Below are 8,238 nucleotides of genomic sequence, written 5' to 3' on the forward strand. Positions count from 1 at the left end.
TGGGGGTGTAGATCAAAATGGGCAATTGCCAATGAGTCATTTTCGCGAAAGCAACCGACCTACCCGACACTCTCTGGACACATTTGCCCGCATTCTGAAGTTTCGTTGAAAACATCGAGTCCCATTTGACCAAGTTAGCAATACGAAAATAGCGGCTCACACAGAGCGAATTCTTGAATACAGATGCACTTATGTTCGGTGTTTCCGAGAATCGTACTCTGGTTAATAAACAGTGTTATCTATAAATTGATTGATTGAATTGATTCAACCTCCTAAATTACGCAATGCGGTCTTGCCCCTCGCCCCACGTATGGTTAGTTCACTGATTGCGCAAACCGAGAAGGAACCTGAAACACAGCACACAAATTCTATGCCTGTTAATATATTCAACACTAACGACGGCGTAAATTCATTGACTTCACGTGACCAGGTCTCCGCCAAAAATGAGCGGCATGGGATCTGTGACCGTGTGAGACCAATACATGTTTTTCTTGACCTTGAGTGCTGTATGGATCGCTCAAGTATATACTTTAATCTAAATCCCCGCCGTTGTGAGCGACAACTATACAAAAGAACGGGGTTCCGAAGTTTTATCCTGAATCCCACCTTGTCTGTGAAATCAGCCAATACCTAAAACCCGAGGATCAATGTGTGGCTGATTTGGGATTTCCTCAAACCCCTAACTCATGGTTTTGTTGACCGTCAGCCGATCAGCCCATTGATTGACTCCCATTTAAACTGAACGTAGCGCCAACCATTCTGTAATCATGTACCTCGCGTCACGTGGTCACGTGTTTTCTGACTCCTTGAATTAGCAGGTTATTGGATTTGAATTCACTCAAAAAGAAGTAGCCAGTGTAATAATTGGCGAAGCGCAAATCACGATTTATACTCAGGTTACTTTCTGCACTAAAATGAAGTCACGTGTGCGATCTGTTTTTGTTCGTTTTACGGTTCGTGTGAGCGGAGTGGATGAACAAAATTCAGACTCCCGACACTCGAAGCTTTCCAGCTACGAAGTAAATGAACTGACTGAAATGTGTTCAGAACGAGAGAATGTGATTACGAACTCTGTTCCGCATCCAGCTTGATAGCTTGAGATGTCGGGAACATGCATTGGGCATGCCGCCAAGCCATGCTCTGTCAACCACAAGACAACCACGAATCGGAACACAGGTAGCTGAGATTATGGTCTCAAGCCATTGTGAATCCATTGATATACAACCAATAATCATGTGACTTTTGACCCTATTTTATTTTCCTTCCCGTCTCTTGTTTATCCCGTCCACACCGGTATTTTTCCGAGTACTGATCACGATTAATCGGCAGCTGCATTCATGGGTATTTGGATGGTTATTTCCAGAGTGAACAAACCTGAGCATGCTTCCAAGTCTGCTGAAGTCGTTCGAGCAAAAGACAACCCTCTCCTAGGTGGGAAAGCTTTGCAGCGTTCCAGCAAGTTTGAAGAATTCTCATCAATTACTTCCAGTTCCAGCGGTGTGTGCCGATGCTGTCGGGCCAAATTTTAAAAGCGGTAGGTAAACCATTCTAATCGTCTGTGGATCAGCTATAAAACACGCGGACCAAGGCTAAATCCTGAGTTCTTTTTTGCACAACCGGAGACAACAATCAAAGGACTCGATTTCTTGAAATATAGACAGCTTCAGGATTGAGCAAAACCAGAAAACAATGTGTCGCAATCGGTAATTTCTGACAGTCGTTCACCACAGTGTCGACAGACAGCTAGAAGCTGCCCAACTGGTCCAGAATGTTTACCACGGTCGGATCTCCAACGATTGTTCATTAACATTGCATGAAGGGTGTTCACTATTGGAGTCTTTAAAAAAAACCCAGGACATTCCACGCAAATGATTGGTATATCACAAAAAAGCCGATAACAGCAACAATAAAAGAAATATATGTAATAATAACAAGATCGATCAATTCAATAATTCTAAGGCTCACCTGACAACTGTTTGGAAGGGCATTTCATCGAAGGAGGGCGAGAACTTCACCGTATACAAGCCGTACCGAGTCCCTCGGAAATAGTTTCGAATCCACGCAGGAAACCGCTTCTGAAAGGGGAAGCGAAATTCGGGACTAGGGAAGCCAAAGTGTAGCGGTCAGATTTTGAAAGCTTTGGTGCATACGGTCAGCGAAACAGAGCGCTGTAAATCGGAACGTCCGGGAACAATTCAGAACAAATTTAATCTCTTTTTACCTGGTTGATCACATCACACTAACACCCGAAATCGACGTATTGCACTACTCAAAAGGTTGCTGAAAATTCTCCTACAGCCCAAGACCGGTTTCGCCCTTCTTGGGGTTCATCAGCCCATTCAGTTGCTTGAAAACAGCATTAACGAGTGATTCAGTTGGGTTCCAAGTGGGTCTCCCGAGAAACCGAATTGGTCCACAAATGAGTGTATTTCGCTAATTTCGTGTAATTTGGGTTCAAGCAGAACATAAAGTTGCCGGAAACTCGGGGACTGCGCCTTCTTGACGTGCCTCAAGAAGGGCGAAACCGGTCGTGAACTATCGAAGAATTTTCAGCAGCCTTATGAGTAGTGTATTACGTCTATACATATATCGTGATATCCCGAATACCGTACAAACTGAAATACAAGGCGGTCAGGTGCGGGACATTCAGTTGGTTAGAAACATCATTGACGGGAGATTCAGCTGTGTTCCAGTTGGGTCTCTTGCAAAACCAAATTTGTTTGCAGATGAGTGTATTCTGCTCACACCCGAAATCATTCTAACGAACGCGTTAAGTTCACACCCAAAAGTGTGCAAACAAGGATGATACCCGCTGGATTTTGTCATTGATTTCGGCATTGACAAGAATATCATTCGCACGATTTAGTCGGTTTTACAGAAAGTGCTTCGACTCGACTGTTTCCAGTCGTTTGCCCACCATGTCTACGCAGTGGCATTGAAACATTGTATGAACGGTTAGATGACCTCATCCACTGTTATACATACAGTCTAAGGTGCGAAATTTCCACGTGACCCTGTCTTGATGAACGATGTTCACTGGAAAACTACCGTCTTACGGTAACGTTCACCTACTGACGAGCAGGTTTGTATGTCACGACCATGGAAATCGGTCGTGCTTTAGGTGATGAAGTTTCTGTTCCAGTGCTGTTTGTGTATTGAAGGCTGAATTATTGGCCACATTACGTCCAGTCCGATCAAAAAGTGACTCCAGATATGGCAAACCAGTGTACTGACTGTGTTTTGAAAAGTCATCGCCATGTTGCAGGTGTGAGTCCGAGCATGAACCATTTCCACTCTGGTCCCACCTCGGAGAGGAAACAGACGATAACAACAACGGGAAATACTTGTCCCCTCGTTGTGTTTTAACCCCTTTACAAGTTGACTTATTGTAAAGATGTTTCCCTTCCGGGGCCGGGGTGGGGCTTTCCTGATAGGCCGGTCTCGTTATTGGACGAGAAACTACCCATCCGGCAATTCGATACTGACGTAAAATTGTAAGCACACAAGGCAGTTGCATTGGTTTGTGGAGTCAGTGTGCAACTCAGCAGCTGACTCGCGATTCACTTTGGAAATGGCGTCGACTGTGTAGGTGGGTGTGGTACCGCGGCTCGCCGGTCATATCGACGTTCGGATTGATTGAACACACACAAGCTTATCAGCCACTCCGTTCGACAGTTCCCGCTGGAACACACGGCTCATTTCTGCTGAACTCTGGTGGACCACTTTACTGAGAAGCTTGCCGATGAACTCTCATCGTGCGATACCTTTAGGTGAAACCATTCTCCGTAAAAGGCCGGAACACGGTTTGAAAAAGTGACTTATACCAGACCGAAAGAATTTTTTCAGCTGATTCTGCCCCTAATCACAAAACCTCTTTGTCGAAGGACCTCTCTGAATGAAAACAAGTCCTTTGAAAGAAACTACTCACAAGGTCGCTGAACACGCTTCGACTGCCCACGAACGGACTTTGCGAATCCCCAAGTTTCCGCCAAATGCATGCTCCCATTGAACCCAAATTTCAGACTACCACAAGCGAGACACTCAGCTGGGATTCAGCTGTGGTCGGTCAAAAATCACTCAGTTGTATGAAACTGTTGGGAAAAGAAAGTAGTTTGACGATGTTATACAGCTTGACAACCGAACCTTGGCTTCAGACGTTTTGGGAAAAAGCATCCGAAATTCATTCGAAGTAACCTTCCTTCTGCCAAAGTGCCTTTCCGAATTTGGCGCTTTTCAGTTCGACCACGAACTAATTCTACTGTGGGTAGACCGAACGGTTTGATGTGCGCGTCACACCTGCAAAGTGCGATGTGCTCTCGTGGAACTGAGTGGGCTCGAACCCTAACCTCATGCCCGTGCAGCTGTATCAGTCCCGGTGTTGTTGCGAAAGATGCTATTTCCATCCGGATTGAGAAGGCAATAGCAGCTTTTGAGAATTTGCATCACCTGTGGCTTAGGTGTGACATAAGCTTATCCGTTAAGGGTCGAGTTTACACTGCTAAAGTGTGCTCCATATTGTCGTATGGGTTAGAAACTTGGCAAATGCGCAGTAAAGACGTCAAGAGACTCAATGTTTGACCATCGACTTCTTCGAAGTGTTATCTGAGTCTGATGGGAACGTCAGACCAGTAATGGTGAATGGCGGTGAATTTATTGACCGGAATGTCCGTGGTTCGAACCCAACCTCTGCCTCTCGACTTCTCCCGTCTAAGCTTGGGCAACCTGGCAGTGTCTCGGCCCTCATGCTTCCCCCGGGTGGCATGGCAATTAGGCACCAAAAGGGTGCTACAGCTGAACGATTATCAACGCTGAAGTGCGTCGAATGGTTTTTGGGAGAAAGAACCCACCCTCGATACATGAACTGATCATACTCCATAGGTAGTGGTGACTAGGTCACGTGCTCATTTCGCAAGTAGATGGACTTTTTTCAAAGGACTCTTTTTGCATAACCATGTGAAGGGCGAAAACGAGACAGAGAATGTCAAACAATGACTTGGCGGCAAAGTATAATAGCCATTTGCGGCGACCTCAGTAGCACTGTTCAATATCGTCTCCCTTGGTGGAGATTACGAGACGAAACACGTAATTGGTTGGAGATTTCATCAGATATGCCCGAGTCGCGCTCTCAGCGTTGCGAGTGCATCCAGGTGGTTGTCTTCAGTGCATAGCTCCCATCCCAATCTCTCCAATTAAAAGTGCACAGACGAGACACTGCATTTACGCACCAGTTATGTCAGCTACCGCCTTCAATGAGCAGCTACCTTCCACACCTCCCAAAATCATCGCTGAACGGAGCTGTAGTAGATATGACCAGTGTGCGACAAGCAGGCGGTTCTTACAGCCGATGATGATGATGATGATGATTGTAAGGCTAAACGGAGCACAATGCACTGGTTTCTGCCTTAGTTTTGGTGACGCTTCCATGACAACATAAGCTGACATGCTGATTTCAATGCGAAGCGGTTGCCAGAGTCGTGCTACAATCAGACTGCAGAATTTCATGGTGGTATTTCCAGCCTCGAAAACAGACTCTCCTTGGTGCAGTTTGAAGTACAACTTCAGTTTGGAAGGATACTTCATCAATTTGCTCGTTTAATCCCAATTTATAAGTCCGATTCGGAAAACATTGAATTAGACAGCAAGAAACCCAAAGAGCCTTGTGGTGTGACCTAATCGAGCAAAACTGATCAATACTCAGTTGGAGGATAGCAGTTCGAAAAACGGACCAATCAAAAGCATGCACCAGAGCAGTCTCAACTGGATAAAAGAGCGCACCAAGACAAACACATGAGGTTGTAACGGTAAAGCCTACTGTTAGGTCCGTTACGTTGTGGGTGCAAGAACGCCAACGTCTTTTCCGATGCTGTGATAAAATTCATGGAAATGGTACATTCAGAACAATTTCACAACAGGTGAAAATTCTTCAGATTATCCTGTGGTAACTTTATAAGATCTTCGATTGGCTGTCATATGGCTGAGGGGACACAGTCTGAGTAAAATAGCCAACAAACAAATGGGTGGTATGTAAGATCAGATGCTAAAAAGTGAACATTCGGAATGGCTACGTTTGTACAACCTTAAGAAAATTCGCTTTAGTTGTCTGACTTCGAAAGGCGAGTTGGTTTCAGGTAACCGATGGTAGAACACAAATCCACTTATTGGGGACGATGCCTTGGCAAGTTCATCGATCCCAAATTCGCATGACTTGGTGATTGCCAATGACCAGTAGATAAGCTGTCACTAACACCCAGCTTGGCTCACTGTGTGAGAAATAAGTCGGCGAAACTACTGAATTAACAGGTCGTGCGTCCCATATTTCACTGCCAAATCAACCTTACCGTCACACTTGTTCTACCTGATCAACAGGTTTTTCAATTATTTGCTCGTTCGCAAAGCAGACGTCCTGGGTTCGAACCCCGGCATGGGTCCGGCATGCACTACCTATAAGCTCTACTGAGAGTTCAGCGCTTCCACGCTTTGTTATGGGCCCGCGAGAGCAGTTGCACCAGGATAGGAAGAGTACCGTCTTATGCGATGGCAGTGAGCACCTGCAAAAATTGCCCAATGTCCGTGGCGCTAACTAACTGGGAACTTCAGATAAGTCTACACACCTGAAGAACTCTATTCAGTCAGAACTGTCAGAAGAGTGAGTCAGAGTTACTGCTTTATATCACTTAGATACTGTCTGGACAAACAGCTGACAAATGTTCCATGGTTAGTTACCCGTATACAGAACACACAGGTAAACACCACTAAATTACACTGATCACGTGTTCTACACGGAGAAGAACGAAAACTCACCTCATCCAGTTTTGTCGGAATCGGTACTTTTACCATGAGGTTGGTCAACAAGGTTGATGCTCCCCGTGCCAGACAGTTCAAAGACATCAACCCGAGCTTCAGTTGTGTTGTACAAATCGCACGATCAAACTCATCTGTTCGTCCCTCCCGCCAACCTGGAATGTTGGACATCAGTGCCTTCGATGGACGATTGAAAAACAACAACAGTGGAGTCGCAGTGAGTTTGTATTCAATCAAGTCAGAGAAACTGGCGTAAAATAGTTGAACGAAAATGTCCGCCGTACGTTTTGTGAAACAACCGGTCGAAGCACGCCAACAACACGCGAACAACACTTTTTATGAACAGAAAGCAGCATGTCCAATCGGAGGAAGTTAGCTGATGTGATTTAAAGTGAAAACCTGTCATCAAAAAGGCACGACAACTGAGACAATAGAGTATGTTTGTGACTTGCTCGAGTGCAAAGGTAAGGATATTGGAATTCGCATCTCGGATCTGAACCAACCCTTGCTCCTTTGTGCCTACAATGTTCAGTTTACTTTCAACAATCAAATTTACCGACAGAAGGATGGGGTGGCGATGGGATCCCCTCTAGGTCCCAGATTTTTTCATGACCAAGCTAGAGACTCAAAAATTAGAAGCACTCATTGGACAGTTAACATGATATCGTCGCTACGTGGACGACATTTTTGTAGTTGCCGACGGAACCATCAGCACAACAGACGTACTAAGCAGTTTCAATTCAGTCCATACTAATATCAAGGTTGCTATCGAATCAGAACAAAACGGCCAGTTAAGTTTCCTCGATGTCAATGTTAAAAGGAAGACCGGCGGGACCATAGAACGCAAAGCCCACAGAAAGCAAACGTGGAAAGGTGAGTATATTCACTTTGATAGCTTCGTTCCGTTGCAACAAAAACGCAACCTAATTAGATACATGACTGAGAGGGCAATGAAGATATGCTCACCCGACTACTTAGAAGAGGAACTAAAGTTCTTGGGACACACATTACTGCAGAACGGATATCCTGAAAGGTTCGTACTTAAGACTATGGAAGCCGTTAAGCCCAAACTACTCAATGTTCTGTTAGGAAGAAGCCCGTATACATGAGGCTTCCATTCAAAGGTGACTCGGTTGCTGAACTACTCACCAGTTGATACGACATACTTGACCGCTAATCTGTGTTTGAGCTTCAACTCCAGTCCCACTATCAAATTCTGCTTGAAGGACAAATTGCCACTTTCTACCATCAGCTTTTGTGTGCACTCATTAGTATGATGCTCGTGCCGAGCATCATACGTTGGTCGTACGACAAGGCATTTGTCGGACAGAATGCGAGAACACAATCCCGTATCTCTGAGTGGTAGGGGAAAGAAACCAGACTCAAGCGCGATTGCAGCACACTTGACGGAAACCTGTCATATCATAGACAACAAGC

The 8,238-nt window shown here is 45.2% G+C and overlaps 1 protein-coding gene across 1 annotated transcript in view; it reads right to left on the minus strand.

The window, feature by feature from the left end:
* The window catches only part of T265_08288 (hypothetical protein), a gene marked incomplete at both ends in the record, with an annotated part of 21,799 nt that overhangs the window by 4,809 nt on the left and 8,752 nt on the right, over positions 1-8,238 (minus strand). Inside the window, 4 exons of the mRNA XM_009174044.1 lie at positions 1,966-2,075; positions 4,923-5,051; positions 6,802-6,978; positions 8,009-8,215. Of these exons, the coding sequence (XP_009172308.1) occupies positions 1,966-2,075; positions 4,923-5,051; positions 6,802-6,978; positions 8,009-8,215 (623 nt within the window). The remainder of the gene's footprint in view (positions 1-1,965; positions 2,076-4,922; positions 5,052-6,801; positions 6,979-8,008; positions 8,216-8,238) is intronic.

This window comes from Opisthorchis viverrini (assembly GCF_000715545.1).
Source record: "Opisthorchis viverrini unplaced genomic scaffold opera_v5_209, whole genome shotgun sequence".
Classification (NCBI taxonomy): Eukaryota; Metazoa; Platyhelminthes; class Trematoda; order Opisthorchiida; family Opisthorchiidae; genus Opisthorchis; species Opisthorchis viverrini.